This window comes from Pollachius pollachius, assembly GCF_949987615.1.
Source record: "Pollachius pollachius genome assembly, chromosome: 6".
Classification (NCBI taxonomy): Eukaryota; Metazoa; Chordata; class Actinopteri; order Gadiformes; family Gadidae; genus Pollachius; species Pollachius pollachius.
Genome location: NC_136939.1, coordinates 18,851,363 through 18,875,770, shown reverse-complemented (window position 1 = coordinate 18,875,770; position 24,408 = coordinate 18,851,363). Strand labels below are relative to the sequence as shown.

The following is a 24,408-nucleotide window of genomic DNA, read 5'->3' as shown; positions in this document are numbered from 1 at the left end:
CGTGGGAAAACAAGTTAATGATACAATGAGGCCAGTTAGCACCTATTGGGGTTAATACTTTTAATCTGTCCAGAGATTATGGGATGTCAGAATGACTGAAGACCACTGTGCTTTGGTTCAAACCCATTATCTCTCTGAGAGGGGGCCTCACCCACACACACTCTAAAGAAATGACTAATCATGGTATGATGGTTAGATGGCAGTGGTGCTGTGGGCCTTGAACATGGGCCTACATTCACGGCATTAGGCCTAAATGAGTAAACCCAATGATTCTTCAAAAGCAATTATGTTGTCTACTGCCGAGCCAAAAATAGTAAAAATCAGATTTGACAATGCTTGACCATAATAAAATGTATTGGTGATGTAAAACAGGTATACTGATGGTTTGTTTGAGTGCACTCCCAGAATCAAAAGCTGTCTGACTTATGCAGTGGTGTAAGTGTTAGCATAACCATGTACTTACATAACAAATGGTTTCATAGTGAGCTAGGGGGTTAAGCCTATAGATCTAGGCTACACCCCCCCCCCCCCCCCCCCCCCCCCCCCCCCCCCATCCATCCAGATGAAGCCATCTGTTAGTGAAAACATGCCATACAGTTAAAGTCATCTACTAAATACGACATTCCAGGTTCAGACATGTATGCAGAAGAGCTTAAGAAAATCTTAACTTATGGATACCACAAATGTAGCAGCAAACAGCATCTGAAGGGATAATTGCAAGAGATGTGTGTATGGCTACTGTTTTTCAGGGATATTAACGGATAAGCTTTAGTTATCGGTTAATAATTGATCTATAACCGATCATCATAGTTGATCATCTTTGCTCTCCATTTGATTTGTAATAGGCTTACGGATGCATCAATAACAAAGCAATATAACTTTAGTAATTTACTTAATAGATGTTGATGATGATGATAAGATTACCTACATAGCCAATGCCATATATAATTTATAATTTACGTCGTTGTATAGTAGCCTTAATTTACTCAATATTATCATCATCATTGATTTAAAACAGGAATAGTGACGTGCATCAACAACACGTGGCTTACCTACTGCGTTTATTAAACAGCCTGACAAGATTGCTGTGTCGGACATGATTGGACGACAGGAGTAAATCTGTCTGCCAAATCCCTCGGCCAGAGAGCTGCTTTAGCCAGGACAACGTTATGCGCTGTGCGTTCTCTTTAGGAGTGAATGTATTCAATTCTCTAGTAGGTTACTACAAACAAGGCAGGAATTCGATGCTTTTTTTAGTTCGGAAAGTTTTCGCTACTAGGTTAGAGAAGTACTCTCACTAATGAATCACTCAATTGTAACTCGCTGCGATACGCTTTGCTGTTATTAATCAGTCACGACCTACAGTGGGATACACGACATTAGAGACGAGCGATGGATGTTAAAATTAAGGAGTTAAATAAGAGAGAAATGAAAAGACAAAGCTGATCATTGACGGACTTTATCGTGACGGTGCACGTCACAGCCGCGACACAAGGTAGGCCTACAGGAGATCACTCAAGACGATGTGCGTCCGTGTTTGTGTGTGTGTGTGTGTGTGTGTGTGTGTGTGTGCGTGTGTGTGTGTGTGCGCGCGCGCGTGTGTGTGCGTGTGTGTGTGTTTGTGTGTGTGTACAGTAATCTTATCAATTGAGTTGAATAAACTGAATGGACAGTTGACTCTGTATTCTCAAAACATCTCTTTCAACTTGAACATGTTCATTACATGTTCGGAACATTCCTTCAGCTGCCACTTGTGACCCTGGTCGAGTTGTTGAGTTAGTTGAGCTATTAGTTTTATTTAATCATGACATGAGACACATATTCATCCACAGGAAGAGACACTAAATACAGGTCATCAAGGAGGAGGCAGGTGTTTGTGCTTACAGGTATGGAGCTCACCATGTCCATTAGTTAATTCACTATATTAACACTCTATCTGGCAGATTATCCTGCCCCCTAGCACTACTGCCGTTAGATATTGGTATCATATTATATGTGTGTCATGTGTATGTTCTAACCTCTTAGTTTCTCTCTCTCTCTCTCTCTCTCTCTCTGCCAGGCGGGGTGTGGTCGAGATGTGAGGGGTCGTCATGCCGCTGGTCAAGAGAAACATCGAGCCACGCCACCTCTGCCACGGCGCCTTGCCTCAGGGCATCGGCGGGGAGCTGGAGTACGTCACCAACAACTCCCTGTCTGCCATCATCCGCCAGCTCAGCTGCCTCAGTGAGTCCCGTTGTCTGATGGCACCCGCAGTCCTACGACACAGAAACCAGAAAATAACAACCATTATCCACACGGCGTTACCAAAATGTCTGTTACAAAGGTGGGGCAGGATAGTAGTTTTGGAGTACCTGTGGCGAATAGCAAAACAAACGTATCTAGGGTTATTTTTTATGGTTAATGTCTTGCGTTGAATTGATTGAGGGGAGTTTGTTGCTGCTGCTGTGTGTTTGATAGCTATTTCGACATGCAAGTTGTTATTGACATTTAAATTCATTTATTGTAGATGACTCGGTATATGAATGCCTGGTCATGAAGAAACATGGAAAGCGTATTCATAAGTGCCAAAATAATGTAGTTGTATTAAGGGAAACCAAACCATATCTGGTTCAGGAACTCTGTTGTTTACTGTGTGTGTGTGTGTGTGTGTGTGTGTGTGTGTGTGTGTGTGTGTGTGTGTGTGAGAGACAGGATTTAGTGAAGTTAGAGGGGCTTAGGATTCCGGTAAAGCTTTAGAGGAGAATAAAGCCAGTCAGGAGTGCAGAGACACAGACCATAAGTCTACTGTTCCACTTTGGGCAGGGTGGTGTAGTGCCTAGGAGGGTGTCTCCCTAAGGACAAAGTGTTCTGGGTTCCATCCGCTAAATCATGAATGGTTAAAGAAGTTTATGCACTAACTCCAAACCAGAGGACCACCTTTAGTCCATACATTGCTGAGGAATGGTCTACCAGAACCCCAAAAACCTGCTCACGCTCTGAGTCCACAAATGATAAAATACAATCTAAATAAAAGCTACTGAGCGCCCAACGCCCCTGATCCATGTTAATTCAAATGAATATCTGTATTAATGAGATTGACTCCTTGTAGCAACAACAAGGCGGCAGTGCTTGGTTAAATGTGGTCCACAGACACAAGAAACATGCAGTCCTGCATCTACCGTCTGACTTGAAAAGATGTGGAACATGACATGTATTTATAAATGTATGTATCAGATGTATTTAGTTAGTTGTTAAACAAACTAAACCGTGAATTGTCAACATTGACCCTGACGCTGAATTTCATCATAATCCATCGAACTTATTTACATTTCCTCTGGTTTCAGGCAAACATGCAGAGGACGTTTTCGGAGAGCTGTTCGACGAGGCCAACACCTTCTATGTGCGCGCCAACTCCTTGCAGGACCGCGTGGACCGCCTGGCTGTCAAGGTCACCCAGCTGGACTCCAACGTGGAGGAGGGTGGGTCCGGGGGTAGAAGGCCCTAGGAGGCTAGACGGGGGTCTGGCCGTGAGTGGCTCAGGATGACTAGTCCCTGTGTCTGAATCGTGCTCATTCCTGTCTTGTGGACATCTCAGTAAGATGTCCACCATCCAACCTGTAGACCGCATTGAGCAAAGATTCCCTTACCGTTAACTGCTCCTTAACGATCTTAACGACCTTATTGTGGGATTAAGAAAATGTAGCAAATAATTTAGTTTTCAGACATAAACCTATAGTTCTTCATGACACACAAACCTCCTGCAATATGCACTTTTAAACAACCAAAGTTCAAGATTTTACCGTTGATTATTAATACGAGTACAAAGAAGGTCGCGTGTGTCATTGTGTTCCTCTCTGTGCACCTCAGTGTCTCTTCAGGACATCAACATGAGGAAAGCGTTCAAGAGCTCCACCCTCCAGGACCAGCAGGTGGTGTCCAAGAGCACTACACCGACCTCCGTGGACCACCTGTACACCACCAGCGAACCGCCCCCGCCCCTTGGCGGCCTCAATGCCTTCAGGTAAGGCCCGGAAACTGTAGTAATGTACCTCAAGAGATTAAGAGAACGTCTTAATAAAGAGAATGGGTGGCTCCAGTGGTAATTGAACCCCCAACCCTGACAGTATTTACATCGCTCCCTGCCAGCTCGAAAGAATTTAGGTGATTCTTCACGAGAATCTGTCTTTATTCTTTCACCCCTTCATACAAATGAACTATCTCAGTGAGCAGTGAGTTTATTTGGATCTTCTATGTGGTAACTGCAGTTCTGTGAACCCCACTACAGAGAGGACAACGTGGACGCCATGAAGTTCTACACGGACCCGTCGTACTTCTTCGACCTGTGGAAGGAGAAGATGCTGCAGGACACGGAGGAGAAGAAGAAGGAGCGGAGGAGGCTCAGAGTGAGTCTCTTCCTTTAACCCAACTCGTCAAGCAGATTGGTTTTTATAGCTTGACTGTAAACATGTCAACAGTGTAAGGAGCTTTATGTGACTTTGTTGCTATAACAGTGAGATGGAATGACATGTAACATAGGGCTGCAGGTTGGAATCTTCCCCATTTGATGCTCAAATAGCTGTGTAGGACAACCAAACAAGCAGATGGTGGATATCTTCTAACAAGGACCTAACAGGTGGCTTCTCTGTGAAGGAGCAGAAGCGCTTCGTGGACAGCAGCACGCTGCAGCGCGAGGCCAAGAAGGTGCGGAAGGCGGGGAACCGCCGGCAGGAGTGGAACATGATGGCGTTCGACAAGGAGCTCCGCCCGGACCCCCGCCGCGCCCAGAGCCTCCGGCGGGGGGGCTCGTTGGAGGGGTCTCTGTCCCCAGACCGAAGGCATGTCTTCTGTATTCTTTAGGCGCCACGGAGCCAAATCACTTAGACAAAATGAGGAAGGAAACGGATAAAAGCTTAAATAAATCTGCTTTATTTAGAAATGTGATATAGTAATATACTTATATATCTTTGTGAGGCACTACACTGAGAATACATATTCTGTTATGTATTTTAAAAATATTATCCTGGTCATGTATTTGTTTTTATTTAAGTTTTTACATCCAATGTATATGTTTTTTCACAAAATGCATCTCTCTCGCTTGTACTGTGACATTAGTTTGTTGAGCCCTGAACCATTTAAGGAACTCCCCAAATCTGCATATTTCATTCTCTGAAGTGCTTAAAGTAACATTATTTTCCCCTCGAGGCAGTTAAAGTCAGCAGCGTAAGAAGCGTTTCTTCCTGTCTCTGACCATCCAGACGGGACCTCCCAGACTTCCCAGTGCCCCCCTGCCCACCGCATGCCAGCCATCATCCCAAGGGGCAGGGCTACGTGGCAGCCAGCCCCTCGCCCCCGGCAGAGCACGAGTATCAGAGCATCGAAGCACACCACGGGGGCGGGGCTCCGGGATACACCAAAAAACGAAGTCACTCCGCTGAGCCAATCAACGGCTTCCCTCTGCCACCTGTGGACTACAAGTACGGTGGCCGGGCTGAAGGGCTTTGGCCGATGGCTCTGTAATCGTCGTTATTAAAATAATATAGATCTAGAAAGATATAATAATGAATTTCTATTTTGTTTCATTTATTATTTTAACGCACAATATAATATAGTATTTTATTTTATAAAGTGCATTCATCAAACCAAAATACCGTAAAAAAAACAACATAACAAAGGCAACAAGATATAAATGATTGAATAAAATCCTTATTTCTTTATATTCAATTTTGTTTTGAGATATGTTGAGCTAAGGTTTATGTGTAAAATGTAAGAACTCTTTTGTTGTTGGTCCAAACTAACTCTGTATCTCTACCTGTCCAAACTAACCTGTATCTCTACCTGTCTTAACTAACCTGTATCTCTACCTGTCCAAACTAACCTGTATCTCTACCTGTCTAAACTAACCTGTATCTCTACCTGTCCAAACTAACCTGTATCTCTACCTGTCTAATCTAACCTGTATCTCTACCTGTCTAAACTAACCTGTATCTCTACCTGTCTAAACTAACCCTTTATTGCTACCTGTCTAAACTAACCTGTATCTCTACCTGCCTTAACTAACCTGTATCTCTACCTGTATAACAAAGTAACCTGTCTCTCTCTACCTGCCAGGTCAGCAGAGTTCCCCACCAGCTCCAGATGCCCACCCTCAGGTCCCTCCATCCCCTCCACCCTGACTGCCTTCGCCTCTCCCGTGGGTGCTCTGCCCCCCGCCCCTCACATTGGCCCAGGCTACTCCCTCCCACCCATACCTGCCCTGGGTAGTCGCATGGCCGTGGCTCCACCCCCTCCCGGACCCCCGCCTCCTCCCCTTCCTCCGGCCCCTCCCCCCAGCATGGCGGGCTACGGTAAGGGAGGCTCGATGGCGCCGCACTCCAAGCCTGGGGGAGACGCCAGGAGTGACCTGCTCTCAGCGATACACATGGGTGAGTGGAGGCGGAGAGAAGCTGTGCTAAAGAAATCTCTGGGTCAGTCAATCCTGGAAGTGATATCGCTTTACCAATGGCTTGTTTTGACAGAGCGTGTTTTAAGAGCCAGATGTGAATATTATTATAATGTTATATATATTAGATGTGCCTCATCATCCTAGATGCACAGGATCTAGGCCTCCAGAGTTACAGGACATTTGCAGTAAGCTAATACAAACTGAAATGATTCATTCTTAAGGATGTACAAATGGCAAGTTATGGTGATGTACGGTATTATATATCAGAATTCCTGATACTTAATAGTTTACAGGAATCCAACTGAATCAGGTTCATTTTAGACATTATATTACATATTTGATTAGATTTGATTATGTGTTGGACAGGAATCCATCTCAAGAAGGCTTGTTTAAGACATTATGTTACAAAATGTGGATTGTATTACATTATATTATGTGTTGCACAGGAATCCATCTGAAGAAGGTTTGTATTAGATGTTATGTTACACAATGTGTATTTTATTAAATGATATTATGTGTTGCACAGGTATCCAGCTGAAGCAGGTTCAGGAGCTTCAAGAGCAGCAGAACAAGCCGGTTGGGAACGACGTGGCGACCATTCTGTCACGACGCATCGCCGTAGAGTACAGCGATTCCGACGACGAATCAGAGCTCGAGGACAATGATTGGTCGGATTAATCCGTCAACTGAACCTTGGGGTCTAACAATCTCGGATCCAGCAATTTGACAATGCTAAAGCTAAACTTCTTGGGGAAACTCGTTGCATGTAACGCTCGTCTACAGAACCCAGCCCCCGGCAACAAACAGGGTGTATCTGACGCCATCTAGTGGAATTATTCTTAAACTTGTATGTTCTCCCAAAATGTGATAGGTACATCATTATTTATTTATTTGCTCGTTATTTATTTAAGTCAGTTAACTTAAAAGCCATGTTGAAAAGTTTAAGTTGTGTATCTTTTGTGTGGTGAGCTACAATAAATGGGAGCTAGTTTCAGGTCATACATGTCTGAATATTTTGTTCTGTCTACCATTTGATTTTATATGGAGATGTGAATGCTGTTATGAATCCTATAAAACAATGGTTAGGACCTAGTTCTTTCCATTCGCCAAAGGTATAATTCTGGTAGAATTGGGCCTTTTCTGGCTCATTTTATACGTTTCAAATGTTGGACCCTATGATTTTAGTGCTTCTTATGAAAGGGTGACTTGTAAGAAAATGTTTAAAATTGTCTGAAACTGCCTCAAAATAGTTAATAAAAGAATGAAAGAATGCATTTTTCCATACTTTCATTTTAAGATAAAACAATCAGAATAAGGTTTAGCAAAGATAAGCATAGATTATTACAATTAATGTAAATGTGTCATGTCAAAAATTTGTGTCATGACCGAAGTGTGTAAATACATGAACTATCATTTATGTTTGTTCCTTTTTGTATAAATCCTGTATTTACAATTCCATTTGATCTTATGTAGGTGGGAGGATAGGCCTCTACTTTAAAAATCTGATGTTAGAGTGGCTCAATTAGTATTGGACAAAAGATGAAAAATGCATAATCAATCAATAAAAGGTATTTAATTGTACACTGCAATTTCAAATAGGCATGTATAATGTCAAAATGGTCAGCTCACTTGACTCTTACTTTGAAAAAATTCAAAACAATTTATTCATAATATTATACATAATCAAAAAGTTGTTGATTACAACCTGCATCTTCAATTAAAGAAAATTAAAGAGTCGACGTGCCTGAGTCCCATTCTATGTTCTCTTATTGTGATGCTCCTCCCAAACCCTGTTCCGGGCTCCAGTCACATTCTACTCACCCCAGCTCTATGTCTGACAGTTTAGCTCAAGCTCCTCCCCCTTCCTGATCCCCTCTTCTGTACGGTGGATGGAAGCTACCTGGACCATTCATATCAACACAAGGTATGTGTGTATCCAATCGCTGCAATTCTTATTTTGTTTAACGTTAAATGTCTCACATTTTGGCGTAGTTTGCCGTTTATTCTTTACGTCATCTAAATTAGCAATCGATATCTCGAAGCTATCAAGTTTGGAGTGAGAGGCTAGCTGGTCACATGACCAAACGTTATACGCTCAAATCAGCTTTGCGACTTAAATACAACCACGCTCATTATGACCAACGAGGGAAGTTAATATATAAATCACTACAGTTAGCGAAAGATAGTTTGTGTGCCTTTCATCTCAAACGACAAGGTGATGTTCTTGCAGTGGTAGAATAACCTGTACAGTAGCTTGCTCGGCTACTGTACAGGTCGACGTAGGGTAGTGCTCGTCGGTCGTTGGATTGGCTGGTTGTAATTGTACTACGTAGGCACATTAAAGTTGTACTACGTAGGCACATTAAAGTTGTACTACGTAGGCACATTAAAGTTGTACCACGTAGGCACATTAAAATTGTAGTATCTATTATCCAATTTGCTTGTAGCATAAAATTACATCGACATATCTGTACTCAATGCTGATCGATAATGGTTGTATTAATGTTATCAATAAAATCACATCCTATAACCGCGATATTGTACAAATAAAAAACAGTGTTCAGTCCGTAACTTTCCCTTTTGTTAACATGTCATTTTTCTATAGTAGCCCAGAACTCGAAAACGGCTTTGTTAGCTTATCTTAGTTATCTAAAGATCTTACATTTACTTGTAAATTAGGACTTTTAGTTTGACAGACGAAATAACAAAATAACCGGGGGAAAAAACTCAAAAACCTCAAGTTGACGCTTGGCTACTCGATTACATCGTAGAGGACAATGTCATTATTTGGGAATTACGTTCTGTCAATTTATTGGCCAGTACAGGCCACCGTAGCTTCTGTTGCTTTTGACTTTGTATTGTTGCTTAGTATTTTATGTTTCCGTTTTATGTGTCTCTTTACAATGCATGTTCTTATCATCTGACAGTGAAAAGTTTGGGTCAGGATGGAAGCGGCTAATCTCCCCATGATCAAGGATGAGGAGAGGGAAAGCCTGTTTGGATATGTACACGGCGTTTCTGGTCCAGGTGTGGAAACTGTCACTGTGTGTGTGTGTGTGTGTGTGTGTGTGTGTTATTTATCCATGGAAATAACACCAGTTGTCTTAATCATGAATCTAAAACCCCATGATAACAAATTCAAACGGATGAATGAATAAATATCTAAGTTGTTTACCTGTGAAAGGTGCTTGATGTTTTCTTTTTGTCTCTCTACATCCATTGCTGTTACCCTTAACAGTGGTGACGGCCACTTCAATGGCGGGAGCGGCTATGTACGAGCTGGTGCGTGTGGGCCACAGTGAGCTGGTGGGAGAGATCATCCGCTTGGAGGGGGACATGGCCACTATCCAGGTCTACGAAGAGACTTGTATCCCTTACTCACAATTTATTTTGGTGGGGCTGTGTCTCATTGTGAATCTGTCTAGGTGTGGATCGGTGTCCAGGTTTGGGTCATTGTCTAGTTGTGATTCTGCGTCTAGGTGCCTGTCTTTCTAGGTATGGGACTTGTCTAGATGTGATTCTGTGTCTAGGTGCGTGTCTTTCTAGGTATGGGACTTGTCTAGTTGTGATTCTGTGTCTAGGTGCCTGTCTTTCTAGGTATGGGACTTGTCTAGATGTGATTCTGTGTCTAGGTGCGTGTCTTTCTAGGTGTGGGACTTGTCTAGATGTGATTCTGTGTCTAGGTGCGTGTCTTTCTAGGTATGGGACTTGTCTAGATGTGATTCTGTGTCTAGGTATGGGTCTTTCTAGGTATGGGACATGTCTAGATGTGATTCTGTGTCTAGGTGCGTGTCTTTCTAGGTATGGGACTTGTCTAGATGTGATTCTGTGTCTAGGTATGGGTCCTGGTCATGTGTGTTTCTTTGTCTTGGTGTGGGCCGTGGTCTAGATGTTATTCTGTGTGTAGGTGTTGGTCAGTGTCTGGTTGTGATCCTGTGTCTAGGTGTGGGTCATTGTGTAGTTGTGGTCTCTTGTTGTCCCTCCTGAACCTGGTGCCACAGCGGGTGTATCCGTGGGAGACCCTGTCCTCCGCACAGGGAAGCCCCTCTCGGTGGAGCTGGGCCCGGGCATCATGGGCTCCATCTTCGACGGCATCCAGCGGCCGCTGAAGGACATCAACGACCTCACCCAGAGCATCTATATCCCCAGAGGGGTCAACATCGGAGCCCTGAACAGAGACATCAAGTGGGAGTTTACCCCCGGTCAGAGCATCAGAGTAAGAGAGAGACACGCCTCGCACCTTCACAATCATGGGTCGTGGGATGGCCACAATAAACCATTTATTATGACCTGTCGTTTATAAGGATAATTGGTTTCCTTGTATGTTGTTGTTACAACATACATGTTCGTCTTTAACTTTGATTGCTCTATCTCTGCCTATGTCTTTCTCTCTCTCTAGGCTGGCAGCCACATTACAGGTGGGGACATCTATGGGACGGTGTATGAGAACTCTCTCATCAAACACAAGCTGATGCTCCCGCCACGCAACAGAGGGACCGTAACGTGGGTCGCACCAGCAGGAAATTACGATGTCACTGTGAGTCATTTCTTTCAGAATAAAAGTCCCCTTGGTCGTAGAGTTTGGCAATATCTAATGTAGGAAGCTTATAACACCCTTTTAGACTAGCATTGTGATGAACTAATATACAAATAAAAATAATACAGCTTTATGAATACGCTTTTTCTGACTCTTTGCAGTTGACCAGGATCTCAACAAGACGGTTGATTTTTGGTTCTGTCTTGTTTCATTAGGATGTCGTTCTTGAGCTGGAGTTTGAAGGCGTGAAGGATAAGTTCAGCATGATGCAGGTGTGGCCTGTGCGCCAAGTCCGCCCAGTTACAGAGAAGCTGCCAGCCAATCACCCGCTGCTCACCGGTCAGAGGGTGCTGGATGCTCTGTTTCCGTGAGTAGTTATATTTCGTGGATATCAATATAGAAACGTAGGAATAAAAACAATTTTATTTAGTGTAATTCCAAATAATACTGTCTACAGATGGTTAATTGGGCTTCACAACGTCTAGAATGCATTCTGTTCAGTTTCACAGTCGGTTTTAGTAGAACTGCTCATGTTTAAAATTTGTATTTTCCGTAGTCTGTGCATCCCGTTGACTTTTGTAAATGAACCATTTGTTAATTTACTTTGGCAGACTGGCAGTAGGAATTACTTGATGGGAAGAGGGGGCGCTAGGGGAAGTGTTTCCCTGTGACAAAAACTTGTATACCTGATTGAATATTGTTGGCCTTTAGACACATATCTGAAAGAATTGAGCAAATAATGTACTGTATTGCTAAATAACGATGCACTGATTTGATACATAATTAACATTTTTAAATATCACTAAAATGTAAAAGTCTCTCTGTTAAAATCTTTCAAACTGTGTAGCCTTTTATTGACATTAGCGGACCTCTACTGATAGCTCTTTCTTGTACGCTCGTCCCAACGTCCTGCCCCAGGTGTGTGCAGGGCGGGACCACGGCTATCCCCGGAGCTTTCGGCTGCGGCAAGACGGTCATCTCCCAGTCCCTGTCCAAGTACTCCAACAGTGAGGTCATCATCTACGTGGGCTGTGGAGAGCGGGGGAATGAGATGTCAGAAGTACTACGAGACTTCCCCGAGGTGGGTCGAAAGAACTGTCGATCTGAGCCCCAATCTTCTGGGTTGCTATGGGTTCTATTCACCTGGCGGCCATCTTGGTTCTAATTCGTAATCCGGTTGCCGCACAAAAATGGAACCAAGACGGATACTAAGGGAATACATTTGTATCCACAGGATAAGATTGCCAAATGACACCAAAGCTGATATGTGACTCAAAGAATCACAGGTTTCATAGTTGTATGACAAAATGGCATGCATTTGTGGCTACATTTTCACTTGTTAAATTGGTTTGCAGTTCACAAATATTGACATGGCAAATGTATTGTTTGCTTTTTCCATATTATCTAAACCGGTAATCTGTTGAAAAAGGGTCTATTTACTGATTGCCGCAGGGGGACTAACAAGAGGCACAGATTGTCAGATTGTCCACTGTTGTTGGACAATCAAGCTGTGCGCCAGAACCTAGCAGGAGTAAAACTGATAATGTGGAGATGTTTTACACACATCAGTGTTTTCTTAAAACGGATCAAATGGCAAATCACACATGGGCAGTATGTCCCCCGTTTATCCTAATGTCTTATCACTAATGTGTGGTTTGTGTTGCCTGGCAACAGCTGACCATGGAGGTGGATGGCAAGGTGGAGAGCATTATGAAGAGAACAGCCCTGGTCGCCAACACATCCAACATGCCCGTAGCCGCCAGAGAGGCTTCCATCTACACAGGTAAGGGACACGCACTCCTGAAGAGGCTCCTCTTTACACTATCGACACTATGGTTCCTCTTTTTCTTCTTCTCATTAGACATATAGTCCATATACCTTCTTTTTTTTTTATATACATACGCACATTTAAATAGGTTACAATCGACCATTTACAATAATATCTGCATTACTGCCCAGGTAGAGGCAGTGCACATCAGGAGCGTCGCTAGCAATTGAAAACGTCCGGGGCTGTAGCCCAGAAGTTAGAGTCCTTTTAAAACGGGGGTTCGGGGGTTTGTCCCCCGAGAAAATTTGAAAATCGGCTGATGAACATGCAATTGTAACGTCGTTTGAGAAGTAAAGGAAAGACCAATCGTCATGTCAGACTCACGTCAGGGCAGGCCTACTGAGTAGGTTATTGTTGACGTTAAGGATAGGAAAGTGCACCACATGTATCAGCAGCCAAAATGAGACATTAGAAAAGCCTGTAGCCAAATAAACACTGTCATGCGCCTACCCGATGTCAAGTGGTCCGGGTAACCAGCAATATCGACGTGATGGGCTATGCATGGAGAATCAAATTTGCAACATTTTGCAACAAATGATTCTAAATCTGCCCATAAATGTACACATTTTGCGGTTTTCCCTGGCTACAATATTGCATCTGTAAGTTGTCAAATTTGCTGAACAAAATGTTAAACTTCAATAATTGTTCATAGTCAACTTATATAGGCCATTTATTTAAGCTCTCAACAGCAGCTCTCAAAGTACATCCATGGAATCAGCCGTTCAAAGCCAGTCTGCATGAATCGTATGACAACTGGATGGCAGGGGATGCGGACAAGGAATACACCGCAGGGGGGAACATGAGAGCCCCAGCTCGCCGCATACTAGTAGCCTGGGTGCTTTAAGCGTGGAAGAAGCTGGATACGGAGCGAGTGAAAAACTCCTTAAAAGTGTGTGTGTGTGTGTGTGTGTGTGTGTGTGTGTGTGTGCAGGCGTGCAGGCGTTATTCGATTGCCTGGTAAACATGTACGGTAATATTCATACTGGTTTAAATAATACATTTGATAGTATTTCCCATTGTTGCTGAGCAAGAGTTTTGTTCGAAAGTTCAGTGATAGAAACAAATAAAAGCCCGGGCTATTGGAAGTTTTACGGTACCACTGTCATGCACCGACCCGATGTCAAGTAGACCGGGTTGAATTCACTGCGGGTCTCTCTTCTTATATCCATCTTACCAAAGATATCTTATTACTGTCCATCTCAACACTCTGATCTCACTAAAAAGCTAGCAGCACGAAACAGTAATATCGACGAGATGCGCTATGCATAGAGAAGAAAGAATACGACGCTGAATTTGCAACATTTTGCAACAAATTATTCTAAATCTGCCCATATATGGACACGTCAGAATTTTGTGGTTTTCACTTGCTACAATGTTGCATCTGTGGTTTCTGGTAATGCAACCACAAAGAAGTAAAGTCTACAAGGCTATTTTCATCATTATGTTTTTTTTTGTTTTTTTTTGACGGCACAGCGATCCGGGGCTATTCCCAAAAGATCCGGGGCTATAGCCTCGAATGCCCAGGTCTAACGACGCGCCTGGTGCACATTTTTAATGGAACCCCCTATCAGTAGGATTTCCATAGGACAAGTGACTATTTGCATTACTTTAATCAAAAGTAAATCTTTTCCACAATTCCATTCAATGCACATAATGTTGCATATAGTATACTTTTATACAAACTAACACACTAACGGGCTCCGTTAGTGAGTGACCCGTTACATGTAGTGTTCACCTGTTACATGTACTGTCCACCTGTTAACTGCATTCTTCAACACTTGAGTGAAATCCCCATGCCCCAGGGACAGAGAGGACTAGGTAGAGTGTTCCACTTCCAGCCAAAGGTTCCGGTTTCAAAGCTAGTGTCCACCGCCTACCTGTAGGCAACCTGCCACCCATCCCCACATGCTCCTGAATGAGTCGCACTAACTTGCTTTGGATGAGTGCTTGTTAAAATGCTAAATAGTGGTGACCCATATTTGGGTCAGTAGGCCAGTGGTTTGACTGGGTTTCTGTGTTGCGTCTGCAGGCATCACCCTGTCTGAGTACTTCAGGGACATGGGCTACAACGTCAGCATGATGGCCGACTCCACCTCCCGCTGGGCCGAGGCCCTGAGAGAAATCTCCGGAAGACTGGCTGAGATGCCCGCCGGTGAGTGGAGCTGACGGGTTGAGATGTTCCTAGAAGATATTAATGGACTGTTCTTGTATCAGTGTGGTTGTGGTCTGTCATTGTATTGTATATATTATTTTGTGCTATGGTGAACAGACAGCGGTTACCCGGCCTACCTGGGCGCGCGGCTGGCCTCCTTCTACGAGCGGGCGGGGCGAGTCAAGTGCCTGGGGAACCCGGAGAGGGAGGGCAGTGTCAGCATCGTCGGAGCGTGAGTTCTGTGCAGTATAACGTTTCTGCAACATTCCACCATCTTGCTGTTTGGTTTCTACTCATCTGTTCCCTGGAACAGCCGGGTGATTTTAATGGATAGGGCATTGAAATCAATGGACGCAATGCGTTGTATATTGCATACAATTAATGGATGTAATGTATTACATCCGTCAACTTAACATTATAAAGTTGTGAGAATTTCCTCCACTCTTTTAATTCTCTTGCAGTGTATCGCCCCCCGGTGGTGACTTCTCGGATCCCGTTACCTCAGCAACCTTGGGTATTGTACAGGTGCGTTGCGAGTGACTAATTTAGTAAGGACTTTTTTTAACATACATTAGATTGTAGGTGCCACGGTATTGTTACATACAAATGGACATAGCCCAACGCTCTACATTGTGGCTCCATTCCTTCACCTTTCCCAGGTGTTCTTAAGATTAGATTTGATACAACTTTATTTATCCCCCGTTGGAGAAATTTGTATGTTGCAACAGCCCAGCACCAGTGGAAAAACTGGGTAAAACTACAATACAACAAAATTTTATGGGCTGGTTATGGAATGATTTCAACGACTGTTATGATCATTGCCAATGAGGTGAAGTCATTGTTGACGTTGCTTTCCGTGTGACCCTCCTCATCCCTGGCCGCTGCCAGGTGTTCTGGGGTCTGGACAAGAAGCTGGCCCAGAGGAAGCACTTCCCCTCGGTCAACTGGCTGATCAGCTACAGCAAGTACACACGCGCGCTGGACGACCACTACGACAAGCACTTCCCTGAGTTCGTGCCGCTGCGCACCAAGGCCAAGGAGATCCTGCAGGAGGAGGAGGACCTGGCCGAGATCGTGCAGCTGGTCGGCAAGGTAACGGCCCTCCCCGTGCCATTGGTCCTTCTCGGATACGATGGAGCAACATTGTTGATTTATAGTTGAATCAAAGAGTTTAGGACCAGATGTATCGTGGAGTATCTATTGTGTGATGTTGTTGCAATCTAATGGAATGGCACTACTTTCTTTGATTACTTAATAGATAGATCATTGACTCAATACGTTTTTGTGTTTGTTCAGGCCTCCCTTGCGGAAAGCGACAAAATCACTTTAGAAGTGGCTAAACTCATCAAAGATGACTTCCTACAGCAGAATGGATACACACCTTATGACAGGTAAAACACCTGGCTCTGCATCTCCCACACACCTATTGACAGGTAAAAACTCACTTTACATAGCTGGTGACAGGCAAAACAGAACAATTAAGATCGGCATTATTATATGGATAAACATCTTGGGTCTACTTTGCTGTTCGCTTAAAGTCATTGTGCAGTGCTTGAAATATTGATTCAATGCGTAGTCCTAAAGTTGCACCTTGTGACTGTAACTGCTGTCCTTGCTGATCTTGGACGGTTAACACTACCCTGTTGACCGTACACCTTCCTAGTTGTTTTATTAAACTCCCGACCCACTGTAGGCCCACCATGACCTCTGCTGCAGCAGTAGAGGAGACAGTCAGTCTGGTTGAACCTAAGTCTCACTAGAATCACTTGCTGATCGTCGACTCTATTTAATAATGTTTTGATAAGAAAATGGGTCAACCCAGCAGTAAGAGCACTTGTAGTAATAACAGCATTAGTCCTACAAAGATAAGACAATTATAACACTTTATTTTTTACTTTTTTGCAGACTTTCATAGCCTTATTGTGCTGCTGTTTTTTTTTTTTTAACTTTTTTTTTACGATTTAAATATTTATTAAATATATTTATTTTTTATGTGTGTAAGTGGCTGTTCTCCTAATGTTGAACAGTAAAAATCTCAAATACATTTCGACGTCTGTTAAAAAACCCAACTCTCTCCTCTCTTGCTTGGGGCTCAGGTTCTGTCCGTTCTACAAGACGGTGGGCATCCTGTCCAACATGATCGCGTTCTACGACCTGGCGCGACACGTGGTGGAGACCACGGCGCAGAGCGACCACAGGATCACCTGGACCATGATCCGGGAGAGCATGGGAGAGATCCTGTACAAGATCAGCACCATGAAGTTCAAGGTCTCTGTGTTGTGCCTTCTCCCGCCCTGGGCCAGGACTATAAATATTGTTGGGAATTTAGTTGATGCCTTTTGGGTTGATCAATTTTATCAATATGAAGTGGCTATGAGTGTGACTCCAGGCTGAAAGGTACTGGGTTCGATTCTGAATGTCTACTCCTATGTCTGAAGGTCTCCTTAAGTATGCCCCTACTCTGAGCTGCTCTTTGAAAGCCATTGATCTGAACTAACTGTAAGTCGCTCTGGATAAAAGCATCTACACAATGACTAAAATGTACATTTTATTTCTGAATGCAGGACCCGGTGAAGGACGGTGAGGCTAAAATCAAAGCAGACTACGCCCAGCTGCTGGAGGAAATGCAGAACGCCTTCCGCTCGCTGGAGGACTAAAGCTCTTCCTCTTCATCGTTCTCAGTGTGGTGTGCTTGTGTGTGTGGTACATATCAAAGTGGTCCCTCGTACCCCCCCCCCTTCCCCCAACCGACCAATCAGTACTCAGCGGTTCGCACTCTTGAAACATTCCGCTTTATTGTCATATCGTCTTAGAATCGGTTGGTGTCAACCCAACCTTCGCTTGTCGGCTTCCACGGAACTCGGAAGGGAATCAGCAAGTCATCTTCAGAAAAAGCTTTTGGGTCTTTCTTCTGTGTTGCACTTATCCTGACTTGATCCCCCCCGCTTGTGAGTTAATCATGAGTTAAGTTGAAATCGCCCAAATCAGTCAGCCGGTAATCAATCAATGGTGTCCCCTGTACTACACTTGCAACAAAGAATTGGTCCACCCGGTTTGACTAACGCACAAAGATAAGCGCACAGCAAACGCAACCGTACTGGTAAAGGGGTAAAGGGATGGAAACACCCAAGTTTGTATCTGTGAAAGCTTTCGCCTGTCTTCTACCTCCCAGGGGTTATGGTCATTTTGTCTTGGTTTGCTCTCTTATTGTGAAAAAAGTAGAACAAATGAGTTGTTGTGATAGTCATTCTGTTCGGTTTACGTGTTTTATTGTATTAAGGTTTACTTTAAACTATAAGTACATTGATGTGGAAATTGTTGCGTCTTCTTATTGATACATACATACATACATACATATTTAAACTCATTTCCAGTCACTGTAGTCTTGTCAATATTTCTTTCTTGCATTCTTTTAAATTAAAGTTGATAAGATTTGTGAATATACAAATGAAAGAAAAGGTTAGGGTCAGTTGCTTGAAAGTTGTTACAGCCCTCGCAGAGCACAACCCCCAAAAATTTAAACAGGGCTCCATTTCACTACCAGATGTCATGTTGATCAGCCATTTGTGAAATCAAAAGGAGAAATGTCCACTCAGACGCATGATCAACAGATGAACTCCAGCCTACCAGTTCACACAGTCCATCAGTAATCTCCTTCCAAGTGCTTGTGAAGTCACAATAGCATGGATAAAGTAGTGGCTAATCCAGCTGACCCCAGGTAGTAAAACAGGGCCGTTTTTGAAATAGTTAAAAGTTGCCATCTTTGAGTGTACATGTGATCTGACTTCTTTACCCCCAAAATATTTTGTTCTGATTTAAACAATAGTTTTATAGTTGGATAAAACATTGAAACAGGAAAACCTCTTATTCATTATTCTGTAGGCTTTTTTTTTTTTTTTTAAATAAATCATTACAATGGCATCAGAAAACAAACCAGTACTAGTAGTAGTAGTTAAAGGAAATCTGAGGCACATATCAGGACGGTCTGGGTCATTTCCCAATTATAGGAAGCATTCCAGTGGTGGTATGAAAGCAAAAACCGTCTACGAAGAGCATCCTCTCACTTCTGTGGCTGGCTCCAGCTTAACCAGCCATAGAGTGGTCCGCTGTAGTTTGATTTATTTATAATTTTTACAATGAATGCCACATGGTGAGTGTATAAATGCCTTTACTGCATTACTCCCATCTCTGCTTCCAGGCTCCATCAGAGCTAATGGATGCTCTCTCAGGAGCTGGGTAAAGCCTTTTTCTCCACATTGATTTTTTTCTTTGGATACTATCATTCACATTGGACATTAGCAGATCTCAACCCTGACCACCTCTGCCGCGCTCTATACCCTAAGCATTGTTATCGTAAACCAGATGTACTCGCAGGAGTGCATTCAAATTGTACATGCACGAAATGGCCTGGTGCCTCACAAGGGGCTGTGTTGATAAAATCAGTTAATGTTTTATATATATTTATATATATTACTATTGATGATATTGCTGGTCTCAAGTGCATGATTAGGTTATGTGTTTTTGTTCCCTTGGGCAAAGGAAGTGATTGGATCTGGTAGAAAAGTGCCACATAATAACCAGCCATTGTCTCAGTTAAACATAGTGCAGTGAAATGGCCTTTGTTGGTTCAACTCCTTTTTCATTCTGATAGTATACTATTTTTAATTATGATTAGCCTATAATGGTAGCCTTCCATGATATTGATTATTGTTAATTAAGGTACATTATGAAGAAAGACATTGCATTCTTGAACCATGTTCCACTCTATGTAATGCATAATGAACACGCTTTAAAAAAATATTATATAAGCACTGAATTATGCCAGGGGATAGCTTAAGCCTTGGTCTTGTCTCATCACACACACACGCACACGCACGCACACGCACACAAACACACACATGCATACACATAAATATACGCATACACACACACTTCTAGAGTGTTCTCCTAGAGGTCAGGTGTCTCTGGGGAGGAAACTTGAGTGAACAGGACGGGGCCTCCCACCCTGGGTCTCCTGGTCTTCAATCTCCAGCGTTTCAGTGTTCTCATGTTCCCAGCGTGGATCCCCATCTCATCTCTGCCACCACCACCACCACCACCGCGGAGTTACAAAGAGTGGTGGACTCAGAACAACCAGACCCTCACACACAGAGCTGTGGAGGGACTTTGGCATCGGACTGGGATGTACCTATATTTACCAGTCATTGTACAGCCAAAGATCCTCAATACAGACGGGGGGCAGAAAGAGCCCGAGTGCTGCCATGGCTCAACTCACACTGTTTTATGACAGCTGACTCCAAAGGAAGGTGGAGAGCAATGCGACCACAGAGCAAAGCACTTGTTATCAGGAATCCCGGTTATGTAGCCTGCCCTTCTCAAAGTGTCTATGCAGTGTTAGGACTCTTCAGTGGTGGGTTGCTATAAGACAAACAGCACCTCGTCTGCTGCAACCAGGGGAGAAATCTGCCTCACTTCTGTTCCCAGCTTGGAGGACAAATACATAATTGCATTTCGATTTAAGAGCCTTCCGCTGTTAAGGAAGACTTGTATTTGTTGTTGGGAATAGCTTGTTAAAGAAAGAAGAGGACGAAGATCTGAAATTTTGGGTGTGGAAACCTGAATTAAGCCTAATCTGCATACAAATTAAAAGGTGAGTCTGAATTTTCTTTTATAATTTTATCATCATATTGTGCATGTTAATGGACTTACTTTGTATATCACCTTTCAGTATGTGGCATTTAATAATCAAGAAAGTGCTAAAATTCTACTTATATTTTAATCATGTATTTTATTTGATATCTATCTTGACTCTGACAAAAAAGTATCTTCTTAAATCTGTAAATTCAGTCATATATTGTACATACGTATAGGATGGAGATATTTATTTAAGATGTTAAATGTGTTGTTCCTGTAATGTCTCTGTAGGACAGATATAGGATATAGGCATAGAGATCTTTTATCCTCAACGTAAATAGTTATCTCATCAGCATATAGACCCAGGGTCGTTGGCCCAGATAGTGTTCCCCATGGACGCAGTGGCCTTGTTTCAACAAATGAAATAAGCGTTTAGGGAATTAATAGATCAGGGAACTAATCCAATTATGAAAGTAATATGTGAATATGTAATCCCCTACCAAATGGCACCTGGGCAATCTTTAAAAAGGTTTTTAAAGAGGACATGGCAACGTATGACATTCATATTTATGTAGTTTGTTATTTCAATAGCTATCCATTTCGAGCAATCCCTGTATGTTATATATATATATATATATATATATATATATATATATATATATATATACATACATACATATATATATTTTTTAAATGAGTCGGAGTGCTACAATATGTGAGAGTGACTTCCGTGTGGCCACCAGTTTGTGTAGACTGTTCCCCTAACCAAGCTCCCCCTATTCCCATCAGACCATGGCAGCACATTGTGTGGTGGGTTTACATATACCTTTTATTTTGCCTCTTTTATTTTATTTTGAAGTGTAGTGGACACCTTTTCTTAGATGATGTGGGATACCTTTACGCAGACGTTTAGTCTCATCGTTACACTTAGAGCATCAATCAATAAATCTGCAGGATGTCATTGATCAGCCAACTTCTTTTACCATTACAACAAGGACCATTTACCATTCCCCTTATTCCTTGAACTACTCAGCGAGGCAAGGAAGGCAACTTATTCATCACATGTAGCGAAGTGACCTATATTGCTGTATCCTTTCCAATATCGCCAAGTCAACAGTATGGACATCGTGTTGAACACCACTGAGTGTCCCTGTATCGTACCATGATTAACAACGTCGTAAATGTCACGTTAGGCCATGTTGAGCTGTACCCCCAGTCTGTTGGCAGGTGGCTGCGCGGCCGCTCCTCAGTGATTTATCATGAAATGGGAGAAGTTGAAGCCCCCGGAGCCAGACGACTCCATGTGCTGCTGCGAGTGTGACTGCCACCAGTATGGATGTTCCTGCCACTGTGAGGACCTGGATGAGGCCTGCAACAGGTGAGGACTGAGGAGAGGCGCTGCTGGTTTTTTGAGGCCTTGGAAATGGCTCTCCTCAATGAGGTATATCTCCTGATAACAATTTTTACTGATAAAACTGAGATAGCCATCTTTGGCGCAAAGAGACAGATAATTGCTGCTCATCTCAGTTCTCTGTCTCTGGAGAACAGCAGTGAAGCCGGAAATCTGGGTGTAATCATAGATGGTGATCTACATTCAAAGAGCCATATCAATCACATCACAAAATCAAATGGAAAAATTAGAACTGGACAGAGTAGCTTTAGAAGTCAGAAGGACGAGACGCACTATGCCAAAAAAGGTCTTGAACCTTGTCAAAGGCAATCAGTGATTGTAATGTCCCCTGGGTCTTTCACCTGCTCAAACCATTATCACTGACACCGTCTCTCGTCTCGGCCCAGGTGGCTGAAGGGTCCTTCCGGAGGTCGGAGGCCGTCTGTGCTGAACGCTGTGATCGACAGGCTGGAGTTCTCCATGGTTCCTGTCCTGGTTCTTCTCCCACTGCTGCTGCGCCTGGCGGCCCTCCACGTCCTGCTCGGCGTAGTGGTGCTCAGCGCTCTGCCCTGCCTCCTGCTCTGGTACTACTACGCCACGCATCGCCGCAAGAAACGCACCCTCTTCTTCCTCACCCTCTCCCTCTACTCTCTGGCCTACATGTACTACCTCTTCCTTACCGAGATCCTGCCTCGGGGGGACGTGGGCCCCCAGCAGGTGTTGGTCGTGACGGCCGGGGTGGTGATCACCGTCGTCTCGCTGGTTCGTACCAAGAGGGGGCCGGGGTTCGTGGTGGCAGGGTCGATTCCGGCGGTGCCGGACAAACGCAGCATTGAGATGAACAGAGGTGGGCCTTCTGAGGTGAGGAGCACAGGGGAGGAGGCGCAAACCCTGGTGGTGAAGGGCCAGGGCAGCAGATGTGCGGTGTGTAAAGTGGTACGGCCGCCGCGTGCAGGACACTGCCGGATCTGTGGGTCCTGCGTCCAGAGACTTGACCACCACTGCATCTGGTGGGTTCTGAGAGATTCCAAGTCCTGCTTTAACGTGGGATGGTGTTAATTTGTTAATGTGTTTAGGGTGCTGTGCATGCCTTTCCCGCATGAGGCTGGTGTTCAATTCCCTGGTAGACTAGTGCTCAAGGGTTCAGATTCATGGGCCTGCATGCTGCTGCAGGACTCACATGTCATTTATTTGATATGGTACCTCGTTAATATAGCGCCTATCCCTGCCTGCTAGCTAGAGACCAGGGTTCATTCCCCAATGGGTAGCTCTCCATGAGACACATTATGTCGTTATGAATCCCATCTTTATTTTCCAAGAGATAATATATACTATTACTTTGGCGGAGGCTTTTATCCTATGCAAAGTGCTATACAGTTCATTTCAGCATCTTACTCAAGGTTGACTACATATAAGGATGTGGACATTGGGGATCGAACCCAGAACCTTTTGACCTCGGAGTCCGAAAAGCCTAACTATATTCTACTAGGTTTTCTGATGCTGGAAACAAAATCAATTAAATTCCACAGAATCAAGACCAATGTTTGCTAGGTCAACAACAGCATTAATTCAAGTTCTTCTCAACAAACCTGTGTATAAATGTGCATGAGGTTCGATGGGTGTGGATTAAAGTTCACCGGTCGCTGTGTTGTGTTGTGTATTTGTATGTCTGGTGTGTCTATCTCACCGCGTACCTTAGGATAAACAGCTGTGTTGGAAAGAGCAACCACCGCTGCTTCCTGTTCACCCTGTCTGTGTTTTTGTTGACCTCCGTGTATGGGATTACTATGGTCCTGCACAGCCTGTGTCCTCGCCAGCATCTCCTCACTGCCCTGCTCTACTGCCCTGGGGTCTACAACCAGTACAGGTACACCATACTTTATCACTCTGCAGCACCTCCTCACTGCCCTGCTCTACTGTCCTAGGGTCTACAACTAGTACAGTCACACCATACTCTATACAGGTACCCCACATTCTATACAGGTACCCCATACTCTATACAGGTACCCCATACTCTATACAGGTACCCCAAACTCTATAAAGGTACCCCATACCCCATACTCCCCTAGGTCAAAGGTCCTAGGGGCTGAACCTTTCCTGTTGTGTTGTTCTCCCCAGCACGGCGCTGTGCTTCACCTGTGCCTGGTACAGCAGCATGGTGACATTGGGTCTGCTCCACCTGCTGTTCTTCCAGGTCCTGAACATCAGCTTTAACGTGACGGAGCGCGAGGCCCAAGTCGCCCTGCGCTATAAGACGGGTCGCCGCCATCTGTTCGGCCTGGTGGTCGACACCGGCGAGTACTACAGGGGGTTCTTCCACAACTGGCTGGAGTTCCTCACCATGACGGACAGCACTGCAAGTGGCTTGGCCCCGATCAGACAGGCTAACTTGGTCTGAATAAGGACCTCAGGACCATTCGTTTTTTGTCTCAGTGTTCGTGAGCAG

At 43.9% G+C, this 24,408-nt stretch overlaps 3 protein-coding genes across 3 annotated transcripts; all 3 read left to right on the top strand.

The window, feature by feature from the left end:
* Nucleotides 1-2,090: 2,090 nt before the first annotated feature.
* On the top strand, nucleotides 2,091-7,099 carry LOC307076835 (actin-binding protein WASF3-like; the record flags this gene model as incomplete). The annotated part of the gene is made up of 8 exons (XM_079738016.1): nucleotides 2,091-2,223; nucleotides 3,324-3,458; nucleotides 3,847-4,000; nucleotides 4,265-4,382; nucleotides 4,630-4,814; nucleotides 5,235-5,453; nucleotides 6,088-6,401; nucleotides 6,948-7,099. 8 exons carry the CDS (start codon nucleotides 2,091-2,093, stop codon nucleotides 7,097-7,099), a joined length of 1,410 nt encoding a protein of 469 aa, XP_079594142.1.
* Nucleotides 7,100-8,287: 1,188 nt separating this feature from the next.
* On the top strand, nucleotides 8,288-18,245 carry LOC307076833 (V-type proton ATPase catalytic subunit A-like). The gene is made up of 15 exons (XM_079738014.1): nucleotides 8,288-8,345; nucleotides 9,349-9,448; nucleotides 9,660-9,788; nucleotides 10,423-10,637; nucleotides 10,821-10,958; nucleotides 11,174-11,325; nucleotides 11,877-12,039; nucleotides 12,633-12,741; nucleotides 14,816-14,938; nucleotides 15,056-15,170; nucleotides 15,400-15,463; nucleotides 15,827-16,030; nucleotides 16,235-16,329; nucleotides 17,035-17,206; nucleotides 17,503-18,245. Exons 2-15 carry the CDS (start codon nucleotides 9,367-9,369, stop codon nucleotides 17,593-17,595), a joined length of 1,854 nt encoding a protein of 617 aa, XP_079594140.1. The 5' UTR covers nucleotides 8,288-8,345; nucleotides 9,349-9,366; the 3' UTR covers nucleotides 17,596-18,245.
* Nucleotides 18,246-21,831: 3,586 nt separating this feature from the next.
* zdhhc23a (zDHHC palmitoyltransferase 23a) lies at nucleotides 21,832-24,360 on the top strand (the record flags this gene model as incomplete). Its single annotated transcript, XM_079738159.1, has 4 exons — nucleotides 21,832-21,950; nucleotides 22,370-22,972; nucleotides 23,662-23,829; nucleotides 24,081-24,360. The coding sequence occupies 4 exons, from the start codon at nucleotides 21,832-21,834 to the stop codon at nucleotides 24,358-24,360; spliced, it is 1,170 nt and encodes a 389-aa protein (XP_079594285.1).
* Nucleotides 24,361-24,408: the final 48 nt, after the last annotated feature.